Source organism: Arvicanthis niloticus, chromosome 16 (genome assembly GCF_011762505.2).
Source record: "Arvicanthis niloticus isolate mArvNil1 chromosome 16, mArvNil1.pat.X, whole genome shotgun sequence".
In the NCBI taxonomy this organism is placed as follows: Eukaryota; Metazoa; Chordata; class Mammalia; order Rodentia; family Muridae; genus Arvicanthis; species Arvicanthis niloticus.
Genome location: NC_047673.1, coordinates 69,133,387 through 69,153,211, shown reverse-complemented (window position 1 = coordinate 69,153,211; position 19,825 = coordinate 69,133,387). Strand labels below are relative to the sequence as shown.

The window sequence follows — 19,825 nt, the reverse complement described above, 5'->3', positions numbered from 1 at the left end:
TCCAAAAATAAAGGTGGAGAGCAATCAGGGGAGACGGCCCATTTCAGCCTTAGCCCTCTACATATGTGTGTGCATATGCATGCATATCTTCACACACAAACACATGTCTCACATAGGAACAGTGGGCAGGCATGCGTGTGTGTGCATGCACACGCATGCGCACACACACACAGAAAGAAATATAAAACTTCAACATGTTCCTAATAAGATATAAAATTTTTAAAAGTATTTTTTATCTTTCATTTCATTTTTTACACCAAATGTTTTGTCATAGTGAGATCTTAGCTTTCTTGTATAAGATCAACAGTAACTACAATAAAAAGGACAGAGAGAGAAAGAGAGAAAGAGAGAGAGAGAGAGAGAGAGAGAGAGAGAGAGAGAGAGAGAGAGAGAAAACAAATGCCTTTCTTCACAAGATAAATCATAGAAAATCTATTTTGTGGTTATATTTCAGCCCATCCCTTCGCCCTGGCAAAATGGGGCTCTACGTTTCCCCAAATGTCTGGTCAGGTGCAATATGTATAGAGATGATGAATTAACATACTGTTTGACATACATCTTTTGGAAACTTCATTTCTAATCTCAGTGGCCCAAACCTTTATTTTTCTTTTTCCTCATTTTTACAAATATATTTTCTCCGAGGCTACTCTCTCTAGTTATAATAATACATAGTGAGAAGGGAAAAAACCATTATCTGATTAGAAGAAGCAGAGGGAGTTTGGCATGCGGGTATGCCACTTTGATTCATCGTACCGTATATATTTTATTACACATATTAGTTATTCACTGTAGCATCAATAACGGTGTCATTGTTAGATATAATGTGCAAGGTAATGGGAAAATAGCCAGTAAGATGAAATATACAATGCCAGCCAGAGTGTATGTTTGTGTGCGTGTGGGGAGTTGGTGTGGACGTGGAGGTGGGAGTCAAAGACTGGCCGGAACATATGCATTTAAACTGCTCCAGTTATCTGTCCCTTAAGGTATAAAGCTAAATGCTGTAATTATTGTGGATACCTATAAAGTGACACAGAATTAAACTGACAAACTGAACAGTGCTGAACAGGAAGTAAGAGCAAGCCGAGTGGAGATTGATGTAGGGAATGTAACTCTGTAGAAGAAAAATACGTTTGTCTCAGAGAGACATGACCGGCCAGTAGCTGAGCCTTTTGTGTGCACATGGTAGCAGCATGTTGTCTGAGAAAGGTTTGGGGACATTCTTCAGGGTGCAGCATATTCTTTCTGCTCAAAGGATACTGTCATTGTCATTTACATTTCCTTTTTAAACATAAAACACAAGAACGTAATTTTATTATAGAAATTAGGGTACAGGATTGAAACAATGGACATTTTCTCTTTTTACTCCTGTTATTTGGAGATAATGTTTCTTTTTGTGAATACAGTTGGCTGCAAAGCCAGTTCCTCCATATTTCCTGTGCACTCAGTCAGTCGTTTCATCTATGCTGTCCGGCTGAGCATGTAGTTTTGTTCCTGATCCTGGCAAGATTTATTTGTTTCTTTGGTGACTTTGAGCTCCTGCCTGTGCCTGATGGTGGGACATCCATCATATCATTTCCTAGAGTGGGAACCCGTCTCCATATTGGCATAATGGAGCATCCCAGATGATTTGGAGACTGAAAAGGAAGAATGGGCTTTTTCTTATTAAGAATTGTTCAAAATGTAAAAACTGACGGAGATATTGAGAGCAAGTAAACAAATCTCAAGCAGACTCTCCAAGTATTATTTTCCCTTTTCTGGACTTAGTTTGACTTCTGATATTTACATTTCTAATTGAATTCATTGCTAAACAAAGCACATGACCAGATTCTAGATCACATTTCCCATTGTGATCTTATGAAAGGCACTACATTTGCATACAGAGGTTCTACTTCATGTTAGCAATTCTATATTTCCTTACACACATATGGGGTCAGCATTTCATATGTAGTTATCAAATGATTTTATCCATTTTTCTGGTAGAAAACTCTTCCTATGTCAGTAAGCCTTTCTTTTTCCTTTTTGCATTTTTTAAGAAAGCATTTATTTATTTTATGTACTCATGTACAATGTACTCATGTACACTGTAGCTGTCTTCAGACACACCAGAAGAGGGCATGGGATCCCATTACAGATGGTCGTGAGCCACTATGTGGTTGCTGGGAATTGAACTCAGGGTGTCTGGAAGAGCAGTCAGTGCTCTTAACTGCTGAGCCATCTCTCCAGCTCATCAGTAAGCCTATCACAGGGTGATTTTATCAGTTTGTTTTTTGTTTTTTGTTTTTTTTTTGCTTGCAATGCCACACTACAGTGTGTGTGTGTGTGGGGGGGGATGGTGGTGGTGTGGGGTGCTAAAGAAAGCTAAGCCTCTTGATTATTTTAGGAATAGCTGTGTTTCAGACCTCTCAGGCTAATAGGATTTGCAGTTTTGTGGGGTTTTTTTTGTTGTTGTTGTTGTTGTTTGCTTGTTTGTTTTAGTTTGTTTTTTTGAGACTCAGTTTCTCTGTGTAGCCCTGGCTCTCTTGGATCCACTCTGTAGACCAGTCTAGCCTTCAAATCAAAGAGATCTACTTGCCTCTGCCTCTAGGATACTGGGACTAAAGGTGTGTGCCACCACCACCTGGCTGGATTTGCAGAGGTTTATTTTTGGTCCCTCCTGACAATCTCAATGGTGCATAGAGACTGTTGGCATCCACAGTGACTCTTGTTACACTGTATCAAGATCTGTCATAGCTGTTATTGTTTCCTGTTTCTTGTGCTTTTTCTATTTTTGTTTTTTATTCTTTTTCTACCTTTTGTAGCTTTTAGTTAAACATTTTGTTCACAACAAGCAATACAATAAGCACAAATAGTCAAAGAAAAAGCAAGGCATAAAACCCAATTATGTGAACACTCCCGTGATCACTGTTTCTAACGGCTTATCAGGATGACCAAAGTATCTGAGCCTACTTCCCTGTCCTAGCCCAAGATCATTTTCATGTCTGAAGCCTACTTCCTTATTCTAGCCTAAAATTTAGATTCCTGCCTGAGATTACTTCTTTGTTGTAGCCTAAGATTTAGATTCCTACCTGAAATTACTTCTTTTTTCTAGCCTAATGTCAGATTCCTGCCTGAAGCCTACTTCCTTGTCCTTGGCCAATGTCATATTCCTGCCAAGCAGCCCATTTCTTTGTCCTTGGCCAATGTCAGCTTGCCAAGCAGCCCCAAAGGCTCTCCACCTCTCCCCCTTTTTTATTTCATTAACAAGATTGAGCCCGTTTTAGGTCTTTCTGACAAGAATGACTTCCTTATCCGTCATGGAATATACATTATCAAAACAATGCACTTCTGTCTTAGGTTGGTAAGGCTCTGTGCAGAATCTTATCTGTCCTTGGCTTGCCAGCCTGTTAAATTAATAACTCTGTCTGGGGGTCCATTATCAGTTTCAGGTCATGTGCTTTGGCTGCCAGCCTGTTGATGAGACAAGCTTTAACACAATGGGCAGGAATAAAAGTATTTCCAGGACAAGAAGGGCTAGCCTGAACAAGCTGTATATGCTATTCCTTAGGTTTGACCAAAATGGAAATACTGACCTCAGGCCATGGATAATTTTATTGGCATTATCTGCATCATCAAAGCTCAACAGAGCAGCATTCTTTAAATTCATAATATCACTATGCAAAGTTAACACATCTAGAGAGGTGTTAGGATTATGCCAAATAACCTACAGGTGTCTTTAAACTTTTTTTTAAAAATTATAATGGCAATCACTGTGAATTTCAAAAGTAACACTACTCCAGTGATATTTGTCATGACACTGGGGATGGCTCCTAACTCTTGAACCCTGAACCTTCTTCAGATAATTTGAATAGGTTCTAGAGCATCATCCGTTGTTTCAGATACCTATATAAATCCTTTTGTATACTCACTACATTAGTAACTTTTTTTGCTATATGGTTAACAAAAATAGTTGTCTTAACTCCTGTGTCAATGCTATTGCAGAAGCAGTGGTGCTAGCAATTAATGAAATTACAGCTGTTATACCAGCAATAATCAAGCCTGCTACCCTCTTGCTTCTGCTTAAAGCCTAACTCACTTCTTCCAGCACTATCAAGTGTTTTTTCAGTGAATCAAGGTTTTCTAATACTCAGGGCAGTAAGATAAAAGCTGGTTGATAGACCCCCATAAAAGACATGCCAGGTTTTAACACACTAACACAATTGGAAATTATATACTCAATGCAACTTACAATAAATACTGTAGAAGAGACAAAACCAATTTTAGCTTGACAATTAAAAGAGCCTAAAAAATGCACTAACTTTTGTTTGAAATCCAGATCCTGTCCCAACGTTATCTCTTGCTATCCTAACATCATAGCGAGCTACAGCTAGCTTCTAAATATGTCCCTGACAGAGTCCAGATCCAGCCTTCCAAAAGTAGACTCTTATTGGCCATATTGGATTGATTTTTAGACTAGACATGATTGAGTCCTACTGGTCACCTTTATGAAGAATACAGGAGACATTATAACTTCGGTCCTGGATGATTTTATTCAATTCCTTCACCTGTTTAGTTGTGTTTTCTTGTAATTCTTTAAGGGATTTTTGTTTTTCCTCTTTTAGAGCTTCTACCTGTTTACCCGTGTTCTCCTCAAATTTTTTGAGAGTGTTATTTATGTCCTTCTTAAAGTCCTTATCATCATCATTAGACATGATTTTAAATCTGAATCTTGCCTTCCTGGTAATATGGGGAATTCAGGACTTTCTGTTGTGGGAGAACTAGGTTCTGATGATGCCAAGTACCCTCGGTTGCTGATGCTTATGTTCTTGCACTTGACTTTCACCATCTGGATCTCCTTAGTGCTGCCTGCGCTGTCTGTGACTTGAGCCTGTCTTTTCTATTATCTTGGTTGTGTCAGAACTGTTTGGGGTGGGTTTTGCTGCTGGGGCTAGAGCTGAGGCCCAAGATCTGCTCAGTGCTTGGGCGCAGACCAGAAGGAACCAGTATCCCCGCCCAGGACTGAATTCCTGGGTCCCAGTGGGTCCCAGTTACTCCCTGTTTGAGGTGGGTCTTGCTGTCTCCTTACCTAAGATACTGCTAGGGTTAGAGCTCCTGGGAGTCCTGCCTCCTCTGGGTTTTGTGGGATTGGGTGCAGAGCTGAAGTTCGAGATCTGCTCAGTGCTAAGGCACAGACCAGAAGGACCCATTTGGACTTTCTGATGAGGGCAAGCCACCCCAGCACTGGTGGCTTTGGGAATTAGACTCAACAATTTTTTTGTGTCAGGGAAGTAAAATGCTCTTTCTGCTAGAGTCACATAAAACCTGTTTTTGATATTTTGGTTAACCTGGCATAGTGATTTTTGCTATTGGGTGTAATTTATTTTGTTTTATTTTTTTCACAACATTGACCATGGTTTGGCATTTTGTCCCCTGTGAAGGGCTGTGTGGTAAATATTCTTGGCCATATGACTTGGTAATGACTTCTCATCTCTGTCTTAGCATTAAGAGAGTGAAGCTATTGAATGTCACTATGTTCTAGTATAACTTCCCCAAAATATGGCCGCAGAGATTTGACTTACACAGGTTGTACTTTTCTCAACCCTGTACTGGATGACAATGGCTAAATCTGGGAACCTGGTGTTATTATTGCCAAAGATATAATAACTTAGTTGTTTCATTTTGTGATAACTTGGTGCCCTGTGGATATTCCTGGCCTTGTTTCTTCTTCAGTGGTCTTGTTGCTGTGAGCATTGAAGTGAGAAAACTGTGCTGCTCTTGAGAGACCAAACTAATTCTGTCCTGGATTCAGGCTCCATCTTAGAGAACCTGACCTAAGGTTAAACTAGAGTTACCCAACAAGCCTGCACCTAGCACTAGTTTACAAGTCACTTCTTAACAACCACCAAATCAGGAGGAGAGTAGAAGTTAAGTCTATGGTTTGGCTTCCAGCAGCAGCCAATTATGCTAAAGAGCATTAATACTCCCTCCCCTCCAGTCAGATCTGTGCTAAGCTGAAAACTCCATTGCTTGTTTGTTTGCCTTCAGTCCTGCTGAGTTGGTGTTGGTGGTGAGCCCAAACTTGGAGCTTGAGTAAAGAGGCCCTAGTGCAATTGCATCGGAATCGGCTCCTTGGTGGTCTTTTGGGGATCACGAACACTTTGAGTGAACACAGTCCTCTCTGTCACTGAATCTCCTGCGTTCTCAAAAGAAATCTTTGTGCAAGAATTTGATCAGTGCCCTTTAGTTGTAGCTGTTAGACAGCATGCTTTACCTCTTCTTATCTTCCCAGATTCCAGCTTTGGGGATCGTCACACCTCTGAGGACCCATGGTCCGACATTGGGCCTTTTCAAACACAGAGGTGGAACTATCACTCCCTTGCTACCAAGCACTCTTGAGTTGAATGCTAACTTTCAGGTGTCTTTTCTTGTCTGCAGATTGTGGGGCTGATCACATACTTTGAGCTTTGCTCTTAGGAACCCCTCGTAGATAGGTGTGAGTGGCATGAGGGATACATTGAATGCCGTGCAGTGATTGAAAATAGTCCAGGGGCTGGGGAGATGACCTAGTGGCTAAAGCATTCGCTGCCAACGCTGATGCCTGAGATCCATGTGGTGGATAGCGAGAACAAAGGCTTGCAAGTTGTCTATTCTTTGGTCTCCACACATGCACTGTGGGCACATGCACATGTCTGCACATACACAGGTGCACACACACCTTACTAAAGAAATGTAATAAAAAAGGTCAGTTATCCATTTCTATTTTATGAATGGACACAGTTTCTGGGGTAGTTCTTTGGGCATTTAAACAGATAATTTAACTCTGCATATGTTTGGCGCATGTAGGGTTATTCTAGGTTTGAAATTTTTAGCCTTTCTCAGACCCATCTCTACATTTTATGATGGTTATGTTTACTGCCTTTCTACTACATTGAAATGAAATTATATAGATAATTCTACCTAAGTTTGTATATATACATTATTAAATACTTTAGTTTACTTTTTTTTTTTTTTTTTTTTTTTTTTTTTTTTGAGACAGGGTTTCTCTGTGTAGCCTTGGCTGTAACTTGCTCTGTAGACCAGACTGGCCTCAAACTCAGAGATCTACCTGCCTCTGCCTCCCGAATGCCTGGATTTAAGGTGTGTAGTGCACTACACCCTTAGTAGGCTCAAATTTGTATGTTTATAAAGAAAAAGAAAATAAAGACCAACAAAATTAATGTGTCTCGTTATGTAAATAGTTAGACATGACTAGATTGGAAGACATAATTAGTTATAGATTGATGCAAATACTCAGAGCCACTCTGAGAAGGAAGAGCAGGTGTCCAATGGAAAGTCTCTGGATTGGCAGCTCTGATAGAGCAGGAGCTGTGGTCTTAGCGGATCCAGCTTTATACAACATGGACTAACTTTAGAAAAATTCTCAAAGTCTTCCCTTGATTTGACAATGACAAATTCAATGCTGTTAGGACTATGTAAAAACAAGCAAACCAAGGTTTAGTTCTAGGCTGAGCCATTAGAAACACATTTTTACCTTCACAGCATATTTCGAAGGACGTAAGAAACTCGTGTTGCCCCTGGGATTAGTTTTTCTCTTGTGGAAGTGTCCTTCATGGGAGGTCTGGATTCTCATTTTCTGCTAATTAAGTGTCTGTCATGCACTGCAATATCACACCAAACAAAAAGAACAGTTTCCAGGGCAACCTTCCTTCAACATTGGTACTGTCTTCATTGAGAACCCCTCATGTAATTACTGTGCAACAGTTATGAATACTGTATGAGTCACGGAGACGTGTGGTTTCTGAAGTTATTTCCGAGTCCGGAATGCCCCAGCACAGGGGATTCTATCACAGATTTTGATTTCCTCTTCTCACCTGAAACTCGAATCTCCCGTTGCTTTTGCTTCCTAAGGCAACGCCAGCTTTTCCTTTATCTCTTGTGATACCTTGTGCTTGTTGTATAGCATTGTTAATTTGGATCTTCAAGAACAGAAAACATCCCAGACAGCATTGTGAACCAGCTTACTTCTGTTCTTGGTTGGCTGTAGAGGGAGAATATAGGAAAGTTGGCCATCATTTGAGAAACCGGTGGGCATTGAAGTCCAATGTGCCACTCAGGGCCAAACCAAGATGAGTTTGTAGAGGGAGGATAGTGCCAATGTTTCTGAGTGTCTCTGCACATGGAGTCACTTAATAGACTCATGGTGGGCTTATATTAGGAAGCTCTATGGTAAGTGTCCAAGCAGCAGGTCTCAGAAAATAATTGTCTTAAAAAACAGATTTTTATCATTGTGGTTAGAAGAAATGGAGTCGACAGAAACATCCATCTAACATGAAACAGTTCCAAGTGTTATGATCATGTTCTGTGTTTATGACTAATGGTTTGATCCTGCTTTTGGATAGAATAAAAACAGTGAACTTCTTTCATCCTCTAAAACCAATGGGAAGATAAGCATAGTGCTCATTATTTTCACAGAATGACTCAAGACTAGAAGGAAGGAACATTTTTTTCTAGTGTCTGTTTATCAGGTAGAGCAACATTAATTATGTTAAAGATCAGATGTTACTTTTGACAAGAATTCTCTAAATTTTAGATGCTTCACTTAAAACAGTACCCCCTAACTGGTTAATTGGTTCACTTTCTAAAGTATGTTTGGCTGCCAACCGTCTGAGCTGATCATTTCTAATTTTATTATTGTTATTATTCTTTTTCTCACCTATTACATCCCTATTGCACTTTCTCCTCCTTCCACAGCGAGCAGGCCTCCTAAGGATATCAGCCGAACACAGTGTAACAAGTTATAATAAGACTAGGCACAGATCCTCATATCAAGCCTGGATGCAGCAACCCAGGAGGAGGAAAAGGGTCTCAAGAGCAGGCAAAAGGGTCAGGGACAACAATTCCCTTCCCACAACTCCAATCCCCCACCCTGTAGTTTAACACTGTAGTTTCTGTAGTTTCTGAATAAAGGGCTCTGCACCGGTCTGCTTAGCCTGTTTTTATTGGAAGACCGGATGGAAGTCAGTACTTGATCCTAGTCAGTGTGTACCAGCTCTGTCCCAAAGGATGGCAGTGACAATCATGGGATGCTGCGTCCCATAATTTGTACAAGTTTGTTTGGTTCATTTGAACGTTTAGTAGGTGAATATATTTTGCTAAGCAAGGTCTGTGTGGCTTTGTGTTCTTTAAGCTTATCTGACAGTGAAGCAGTATACTCTGACAGTGAAGCAGTATACTCTGACAGTGAAGCAGTATACTCTGACGGTGAGGCAGTATACTCTGACGGTGAAGCAGTATACTCTGACGGTGAAGCAGTATACTCTGAAGGTGAAGCAGTATACTCTGACGGTGAGGCAGTATACTCTGACGGTGAGGCAGTATACTCTGACGGTGAAGCAGTATACTCTGACGGTGAAGCAGTATACTCTGACGGTGAAGCAGTATACTCTGACGGTGAGGCAGTATACTCTGACGGTGAGGCAGTATACTCTGACGGTGAAGCAGTATACTCTGACAGTGAAGCAGTATACTCTGACAGTGAAGCAGTATACTCTGACAGTGAAGCAGTATACTCTTTGAATACCTTGTACATCTTCACAATTGACAGTTGCTAGGTCAGTACTTGTTCCTGCACAACAGGCCTTTTCATTCCACTGAGTTAGATTTGAACACTGTGCCTTCAGGTTAACGACTGGTATTACGTAGTTGCCCAAGGTGCTGTTATAGTTGTAAACATAGCATTGCCAAAAGACAGTCTGCTATGATGATCATCCTTCTTGGAATACATTCTCCTGTGATTTAATATTTTGTCGCACATGCCTTCTTTTCTACCAGATGATAATTATGCTCTGTTTCCACCTTGCTTATAAAGCAACTTAAATAAATGTACAAACATGGCAGTCCTGTAGTAGCCATGCTGAGCATACCAAGGGCTTTACTATCTCTGCTTATATTTGGGGAGTTTGTTTTTTAAATCCAGATCACGAGCCTTACTTTCTCAGTCTAATGTTATGATGATATATAGTTTCTAGATTACTTTTAACATTTAATGTTTCTGCTGTTTCAACCTATTTATTTTTTCTCTCTCTTTTCATGACCCCAAGACAGGGTTTTTCTGTGTAGCCATGACCCCAAGACAGGGTTTCTCTGTATAGCCCTGTCTGTCCTGGAACTTTCTCTATAGACCAGGCAGGCCTTGAACTCACCAAGGCCCGCCTGCATTTGCTCCTCAGTGCTGGGACTAAAGATGTCATCACTGCCCAGCACAACCTATTTCTTACATGACTTTCATTGTCTCATGAAACTCTAGTCAAGATGGCCTTGAACTCCTCATCTGCCTTCTTCAGCCTCCTGAGGCCTGGTTTATAGGCATATCATGTATAGGCATATCATGCTGGCTGTCTTTCTTTTTGTTCTTTTCCTCCTTCTTCCCCTTCCCCTTCCCTTCCCCCTCCCTTTCCCCTCCCCCTCCCCTTCTCCTCTCCCTTCCCCTTTCCTTTCCTCCAGCTCCCCCTCCCCTCCTCCTCTCATTAACCTTCCCCCTCCCCTCCCCTTTCCCCTCCCCATCTCCTTCTCTTATTGGTGGCAGCAGGGCTTGAGCCAGGGTTGCTTCATGCTCAGCCCTTTGCCTACTTCTTTACATGGAACCAACTTTGTCCGGCTGAGATGTGAGTGGGGTGTAAGCATTGGAATGAAGAATGACAAAGAGTGTTTAGTCAACTAATGCTGAGTGGAGTTGATAGTGGAAGCAGTGGGCTGGGCGTGTAAACAGTGTTTTCCTAACCCCAGGTTACTAGGGCAGGCTGACACAGGAAGTCTTTCGTAGCAGAAGACTGACTAGAACACAGTATGGGTTAGATGTGTAATTTTTATCTGTGTGGCATCAGATAAATGTCAGAGCTGGAGCTTAGGAGGCATGTGCTGTGGCTGTCGCCCTGTTCTTGGGGTTCACATCCTTCCCTTTAGTTCACTCACGTCCAGCTCTGTGACCTAGCTCCGTGGCTGTTCTCTCCAGCACATCAGAACATTTGTCTTCCAAACTATACACTTTTATGAAAAGGGATCTTCTATAATTAAGCCAGGACGTAAGTATGACCTCATACTGTCTTGAACAAACTGGGTATTTATGGTTTAGCTCCTTTCTGTGATGCCTTTGAGGGCAATATATAGTCTTTATAGTTTTAAACCTGTTAGCCCTCCTGGTATATCTGACTTTTTTACAGCAAAACTCACAATGCTGGCTTTTCTTTGTGATTTCCCCTAGCCCCACGATTTACTTTTCTAGCTTTGGGTGATTCTTTGTTTAAAATACTAACATATATACGTTACCAAGTATTGAATTTAAGTATTAAGAAAGGCTCACTGGCTCTTTCTATAGAGTCTCCCACCTTAGAGTGACCAGAGGACAAATGTAAAGGACAGTATGAAGCTGAGGTGTCTGTGCCTTCGTGCTGCCTTCTTTACTTCACATTCTGGATCGTATGCAGTATGACAAAATGAGTTTTGCATTTTATAGTTCTATTTAGGCTGTTGAAAATAAATTAATGTTGATGATTCTCAGTGTTCAAAACTGGTTGGAATGAAAGTTGACTTTCATCTCTGATGCCTTCCCTGCTCTTTCTTCACAGAAAAAGGCCTGGCCAGACCACAGGCGGGAATGCAAGTGTCTTAAAAGCTGCAAACCCAGATATCCGCCGGACTCCGTGAGACTTCTGGGCAGGGTTATCGTCAAGCTGGTGAGTTACGCATCATGAAAGGTGCCTGGGTTTGATTTGACAGAAGCCGCTGCTGTTCCTGTTCCTATTTAAGGCTGCGACTGCACTCATGTTAAGGTGGATGGTGGATTAGCCCAGGCAGTGTGTTAAGATAAGAAACCTTTCTATAGTCATTGGCTTGATGGCAGTGAGGTGCACAGCCCTGTCCATAGAGATACTATGATCTCTTCCTTGAATAGAGTCTTGGGGTAACATATTAGCAACTAGTAGAAACTATGTTTCCTTCCTAACTTTTCCCCAGGGATACACTGCATGTATGAGCTAGCCTTTATTGTCTTTTCAAATGAGGATATAATTAGATAATAATATATTAAATCAACAATTTCTCCTCTTCCTCCTCCTTGTCCTCTTCATCCTCCTCATCCTTCTCATCCTCCTCTTCTTCCTCCTCCCCTTCCTCCTTGTCCTCCTCCTCCTCCTCCTCCTCCTCCTCCTCCTCCTCCTCCTCCTCCTCCTCCTCCTCCTCCTCTTCCTCCTCCTCCTTTAAAATAGAGCCAGGATTTGTGATTTCTGTAGTCCTGTCTCCTATAAACAGCAGAGTCTAGAACCCTACCCTGAAGAAGCTTCTAGATTGTTCTGCAAGGGCTGTAGCATAAATGCCTCAGATTATTGCAGAGATAATTTGATCTCTTCACTTAGTCATTAGCTTTCAAATTTTTATTTTCCTTTTTCTCCACCTCAAACTTCTATAGAGGCTTTTATAGTGGGAACTTCTTGTAAAGGAGTTTTTTATTTGGAGATAAAACTGTTTAGGTGAAGCTGCAAGTTAGATTTTAAAATTGTTACAAAGCAATTTCAAAAAAGTGCTGTAGAGACCTGGAGCTGACTCGGGTGTGGTGGTGCTTGCTGTCCACCCTGATAATGACCTGAATTCTGTTTCTGGAACCCATCAATAGGAGGAGAGGACTGACTTCTGACTATTGCCCTTTGATACACACACACACACACACACACACACACACACACACACACACACAAAATAAATAAATAAATGTTTTAAAAGTTAAAAAGAAAAATTTTATATATGTGTGTGTGTGTATGTATGTATGTATGTATATATATATATATATATATATATATATATATATATATATATATATAATCTTTAAAAAATTTAATTGTAGCTGGGTGTGGTGACTCACACCTTTAATCCCAGCACTCATGAGATAGAATCAGGTGGACCTCTGTGCAATCCAGTCCAGCCTGGTATACAGAGTATTTTCAGCCAGAGCTACATAGTGATGTAGTAGAAGTGTAGGCAAAGCTGCATAATTATATATTGGGGCACTTACCTCGTTTTTTCTCCTTTTCCTTCACAGATGGAAGAAAAACCCTCAGAGTCTGAGAAACTTTATTCATTTTATGATCTGGAGTCCAGTAAGTGATTACTCATTAGTATCTTAAGATTAATTCCATCAGTTATCTGCTGAACCTCCCACCCCATTCTCTCATCTTTCTAGAGGTCCAGTCTAGGGCAGCCATTCTCAGCCTGTGGGTTGTGACCTTTGGAAAACACATATTTCCAGTGGTCTTAGGAACTGAGACACCACTCAGTAGCATAATTACAGTTATGAAGTAGCAATGAAAGTACTTTTATGGCTTGGGGCGGTGGTCACCACGACATGAGGGACTGTATTAAGGGTCGCAGCATTAGGGAGGCTGAGAACCACTGGTCTGGGACCTCACTCATGATGAGCACACTCTTCCCCACTGGCTACCTTCACAAACTGCTTTTAATAACAACTTTGCTTTTCTGTGTTTATTACATGAAAGAAACCTAAAGAAAGTTTTTGTTTTTATACACAGCTAACACATGATTTTGTTTAGTAGATTCTAAGGTACATATAGGTTTGTGAAGATCTACAGCAGACAGAATAGTGTAATTGAGCACATGGACCTGTCTTCATAGGGAAACTGTGGTAGATGGTTGGTACTGTCAAGAATTAATAAATTTGAGAAAACATTAGTTTTTTGAGTTTTTTCATGTCTTTATTGTAAACACTATATACAATTTTTTTTCATGAATAAGTGAAACTCTGCATTGACAGTAGGAAGTTCAGGCCTTTAAATGACAGCAGATGAGACCCTGCTTTATTCGTAGACACGGTGAGCAGGAACCATCAGCCAAGCAGTCCCTTATCTAGTACCTGGCTGGACTGTGCTTATCCAAGTGAGGCTGATTTGAACATTTAATGATCCAGCTAGAAGGACTCCTGTGTCAGGAGGTCTTGCTCCAGCAACAGTCATTCCAGACACCCTGCACTGGCCTGAGAAGATAGTATCCTGAGCCAAGCCTTGGTGAACTTCAGACAAACCTGCAGCTGTTGTCATTCAAGATGGGAGTGGGAACACTACTCCATGAACTCACAAAAAGGTGTTCCATTGATTAAGCCAAAAACTGTTTTTTGATTGGTACAAATGCCATCCTTCATTTGCATACTATACTTTCTCTGTTCCTGGCTCAATCAGCAGCAGGCTGGGCACCTGCTTTTCAAGTCAGCCAGAAGACTCCTTCTTGTGCCAACTCTGGTGATTTTTAACACGTAGCCCAATTAAAAGCGTCCCCCAGATGGACTTCTCTTGCCTACTTGTGATTTTTATCATGGGTAGAATGGGGTGAGCTAGTAACACAAGGGAGAGATGTGGTGGCTGTGGAACAGCACCCAGGAAAGGATAACTGACTGGCTCAGGGCAGAGAGCAAAACCAGGGTAATTGTTAAAGAAGCCAAGACTTCAGAAGGCAGTGGGCAAGCGACTAGAAGAGTTGGTCTCTGGAAGAGTTCCTGGCGAGTTGTCACACCTTGAAAATAGAAGGTTCCTACATCTACTGTGCTTGCACGTTATAATGCTGACACTGAGGTCCTGATACTTGAGAACTGTCATACCTAGCTGATGCTGACTGCTGACAGCCACTGTTGTGTAGAGATGCTGCCAAGAGCCAAGGATTTTACTAGCCATCTTGTGTTGGTTTGGCAGCACTGGAGTCAGGGCTGTATCCCTCTAAGTTATGTACCCAGTGTGATAAATCTTCAGCTTCTAAGGTCTGGAGTCATGCACCTCGAATTCTTCAGAATTGAAGCTTAAACTTTTGAGTCTGTTAATCCAGCCCATAATCCTTTGCTATACAAGGGAGTACTCATGATTTCCTCATGAGCAGAACTGGGGATCTCAGTTTTTTAGTAGCATAGCTGTTAGTCTGATTGACTCTTTTGTTTTCTGTTTCTTACTCCCTTCATTCCCTTCGCTCTTTGGTGACATAGTGAACAGGGGCAATCTAAGGAGTTCCTTTATGTTGTCATGCCTTTAGATACTAAGGCAGATCTTGGGTACAGAAGACTTAGGCTCTGTGACAGTATTGGGCATTGTTACTTCCCTCAGCCATGGTGGTTGCCAGCTGCCATGGATGTCTTAAGGCTCCCCAGATGTGGGGTCAAGCACAGTCAGGGTTATTTTGCTTTTGTCTTCTTCACTGAGTTTCTAAGTAGTTCCAGTCTCAAACCAGCTAGAACTGGTAGACTATGTTTGTTACACAGTTTACCTACTATTCTGGTTGGAGTTGCATGAGAGGATGATGTCAGATTTACATATCTAGGACCCTAGGTACCAGTGGTAATAAATTGTTATTTAAGAAATCACGGGTTAATTATTCTTTTGAACAAATAATTTAAAGAAAATATGCAAACCTGACATGAGGAAGAGTGTTAGTTCAATTTGATGTGTCTTTTCAAGTTTTAATAGAGAACTAATTAGTCATTTTTCTTTTTAGTACTGCTAGATAATTAACATCACTTACACTGAATTTGACTATTAACATTAGCCCCACTCAGTAGCAAGCCATTATGTTGCCTTTGGTGAAATGTTCTCAGATGTTATTAGTCTGGTGGTTCACTCTTAGCCTGCATGTGTAGTATAATTTAAACCAATGTTCAAGGAGGTCATATTAGCTTTAGAAAAATCTGTGTATTTTTTTATAAAAATATAATTGACACATAAAGTATTTATACAAATTTGTAGGGTCCAGTATATGTAATATAATATATAACAGTAAAATTAAGGTAACTAGCTTTTGCATTTCAAAAATGTATCATTTGTATGTATTGGGAAGCCTTTGAAAGCTGAAATGTTTCAGTAGAAGTGATTCAGCATAAGTATACAATAAGTACTGATGGTATCAGAATTTCAGAAATATATCGTGTTTTTGTGTCGGGAACATTTAGACTGTTTTTATCTAGTAAGGACTTAAACCTGCATGCTGCAGAATAGCAGTACTGATTCCTCCTAGCTGGTTGTATTTTGGTTCCCATTATCCAGCCTGTCTTCATCCCATTGCTCTCTGTCCTTTCTCACATCTGATGACCACTGTTTCACTTTAATGAAATTTTCTTCTGTCCTGGCTTTAACTTTGTCAGCTTGATACAGCCTAGAGTCTTCTGAGAGGCACAGTCTCAAAGAGAATTGCTTATGTCTGGTTGGTGTGTAGACATGTGTGTGAGGGATTGTCTCTATCCTTAGTTCACACAGGAGAGCCCAGCCCATTCCTTGAGCAGGTGTCCTGGACTATATACAAAAGACCTAGTTAAGCATGAGTCTGTGGGTGAAGCAATGCATGGTTCCTGCTTCCAGTTCAGGCCTTCAGTTTTTGTCCTGTTTCCCTCTGACTGAACCAGAAATGTAAATCCAATAAACCCTTTCTTCCCTGAGTTGCTTTTAGTCAGAGTGTTTTTTATCATAGCAACAGAAAGGAAACTAGAAAACAGTTTAAAATTTCCTAACATGAATGAGAATGTGTGACATCTGTCTTCTGGCGCCTGGTTTATAACACTGGGGCAGTATTTTGGTATATGTATATACCGTATTTTCTTTATCTGTTCACCCCCTGATTCCAGTTTTGAGTACTGGACATAATGCTGCAGGAAAGATGGACAGGCAGACCCCTTGTTGGCACAAGGCCATTTTGTGCAAATGATTGCATGCTGTTGTGTAGGAGTGCCTGTTTCGCTGCATCTTTGCCAGAATTTACTATATTATGACTTCGGATAATGACCATTGTAACTGGAGCGAGCTTACATCTCATTGATTTAGCTTCCATTTTCTGATGATTAATGCCATGGAGTATTTGTCATGTATGGGCTCACCACTTGTTTATCTTTCCTCTCTCTTTCTTTTCTTTCTCTTTCCCTTTCTCTTGCTTCCTCGCTTCCTCGATTGCCTGCCTGCCTGCCTGCCTGCCTGCCTGCCTGCCTGCCTGCCTGCCTGCCTGCCTGCCTGCCTGCCTGCCTTCCTGCCTTCCTGCCTTCCTGCCTTCCTGCCTTCCTGCCTTCCTGCCTTCCTGCCTTCCTGCCTTCCTGCCTTCCTGCCTTCCTGCCTTCCTGCCTGCCTTTCTTTCTTTCTTTCTTTCTTTCTTTCTTTCTTTCTTTCTTTCTTTCTTTCTTTCTTTCTTTCTTTCTTTCTTTCTTTCTTTCAGAAATGTTTGTCCAGAGTATGTACTTTCCTTTCAATGATATCTTTATCATCATTTCATATTGCTATGAGTTATTTTGAGTACTTATGAAGTCTAGATGTTAGTCCCTTGTCACAGATCACTTGCAGATTTTCTCCTGTATTATAGGCTGTACCAATTGTATTCTTTGAAGACACTTTTGTTGTTGTTTGATTGGATCTTCTAAGTTTTGTTTCTCTTGATAGTATCTTGGGGTCCTCTCCAAAAGCTTTGTGTTTAGGGCCCTGTCCTTCCTCTCCAAAAGCTTTGTGTTTAGGGCCCAGTCCTAAACCTATTCCTTTATTTTTTTTTCTGTCTAATTGTTTTAGGATTTGGGATTATATATTTATGTTTTTGATATATTTAATATTGCTTTTGTGTATGAAAGGAGATAGGGTTCTAGATTTTTCTTTTGTACATGAATATCTACTTTGCAGACATAATTTGTTGAAGGCACTGTCTTTTCCTGTAATGCATATTTATGGTATCTTTGCCTGGAATCATTTTGTTGTGTGAACATTAATTTCTGACCTCTGTTCTGGGTTAGAGGTAGGTGTGTCTGCTATCATGCAGTGACCATGGTAGACTTTTGGTGGTGACAGACAGATGCTCTTCAGATGAGACACCGTTGCATTTCTAGCTGGTTTGCTCTGGATTGCCTGGCTTTCTAATGATTTCTCCTGTGTCTGTGAAGGACTTCATCGTTCATCTGTAGGAATCACGTTGAGTCAGTATATCACTTGGGGTGGTGTGGGCATCTCAACGACATGACTTGTTCTGACTCACAGACATGGGTTGTCTCCTTTAATGTCTAATTCCCTCCCTTTCCACTTCCCTCCCTCTGCACTCCCCTCCCTCCTTCCTTTCTTCCCTTCCTGTCTCCCTCCCTCTGTTCCTTCCTTCCTCTCTCGTCTAGTCTCCTCCATCAGACTTCTGTAATTGCGGAGAGCTCACACTTCTTTGGCTCCATTCCTTCCAGTATGCTTCATTTTGGGTCACAGTTGTGACTCAACGTGTTTCGTTTTTTTTTTGTTGTCAAGCTTTCTACAAATGTATAAAAAGTCTTAGTAATTTTTATTCCAGTTTTGTATCCAGAAGCATTATAGAATTATTGTAGCAGTCTTAGCTCTTTTCTTGTGTCTAGAATCTTTCTATTTAACCGAAACATAATGAGAAAAAGCGGGGCTGCCTCCAGGCCTGCCTGTGTTTGTCCAACCTGGAAATCCCTTGAGGTTGAGATTTCTCAGATCATCTATGTTTCTGTTATGGTTCACGTTTTATATGGCAAATTTCAGTTGTTTAAACTTCATGTCAACTTTCAATATCTTGTTTTCTGTCTTTCTAACCTTTCAGATAATACTATTTACCAGTCAGTTGTGACCTACTTATGAATTATTATGGGGAAAAAGTCAGTTTAAATTCACTGACTTAATTAGGATTTATGATGGTAGAATTGTGCTTTATAATGTAAAAGATCTGGGAATGTGCAACTGATTTTGGTTTATTATATTTTCAAAACCTGTATATGCATATTTTTGATAGCCATTTGTTATATTTTGTGACTAAAGTTGGAGAGAATTTAACCAATGTAATATGTATCATGCTTTGTAGTTGTCAGAAGAATAAGAGTGTCAGGATTGATTGTATGTCAGCAAATACTTGTTTAATAGCCAGCATGTGAACACCTGAGAATTATTCATGATGTTCAGTTTGTAATCATACTATTTATTTTCTTTATAAAAAGATATTAGCAAACTCACTGAAGATAAAAAAGAGGGCCTGAGGCAACTTGCAATGACATTTCAACATTTCATGAGAGAAGAAATACAGGATGCTTCTCAGCTGCCGCCTTCTTTTGACCTTTTTGAAGCCTTTGCAAAAGTAAGTTTGAAGAGCCTCATCTTGTGCCTGATGCTGTAAGTCAGTCCCTTATCCTTTGTTTTCTTGTCATTTGCAAACCTGTGTAAGCCTTGATGGGTTATTGAGGACAAGTAAAGCCCTGTATCACTCTGCATCTCAATAAACAGGCAAGGAAAGTGCTCAGTGGAGCCTGCACTGAAAAGGTTTTTATCACATTTATGTTTGATCAGTAGTTTTACTTGGAGAGTATTCACTGCCAATACTGCAGCTATCCCCATCAGAGAATCTGCTTCCTTTTCTCAAAAGAACAAAGTGTGTACACACACATACACACACACACACACACACACACACACACACACACACATTTTATTTTCTACTTAGGATCTCACATTATTATTGGGTTTATTCCTTATGTTGATTGTTTGAGCCATCTGAAACAATCTATTGGGATCTATTCTGATTATCTGACTTTTAAATGATAAAATTGCATGGCAGTTTCTGACTTAAAACAATTTAAAGAGCAGATTAGTAAAATCCTGGGTTAGGAGTAGAAAACAGGTTTATTTGGTGTCTCTTCTGTGGTCTGTTAGTGGGAGCGAGTGTTTTCTTCTGAGAATTTGCTTTGGTGCCGGCAGCAGTGATGCACAGTGGAGGATGGCACAGACCCAGGACTGCACACTCTGCTCTGGATCAGTTGTCTTTGCCCATTTGTTTTCAATGATCATCACATTTTACA

General features: G+C 40.7%; 1 protein-coding gene across 2 annotated transcripts in view; it reads left to right on the top strand.

Annotated features, from left to right (window-relative positions):
* Nucleotides 1-19,825, top strand: part of Smyd3 (SET and MYND domain containing 3) — a 533,841-nt gene that overhangs the window by 90,088 nt on the left and 423,928 nt on the right. For both annotated transcript variants that reach the window (XM_034520300.2, XM_076914589.1), the window contains exons 3-5: nt 11,601-11,708; nt 13,067-13,124; nt 18,971-19,107. In XM_034520300.2, coding sequence (XP_034376191.1) covers nt 11,601-11,708; nt 13,067-13,124; nt 18,971-19,107 — 303 coding nt within the window. The remainder of the gene's footprint in view (nt 1-11,600; nt 11,709-13,066; nt 13,125-18,970; nt 19,108-19,825) is intronic.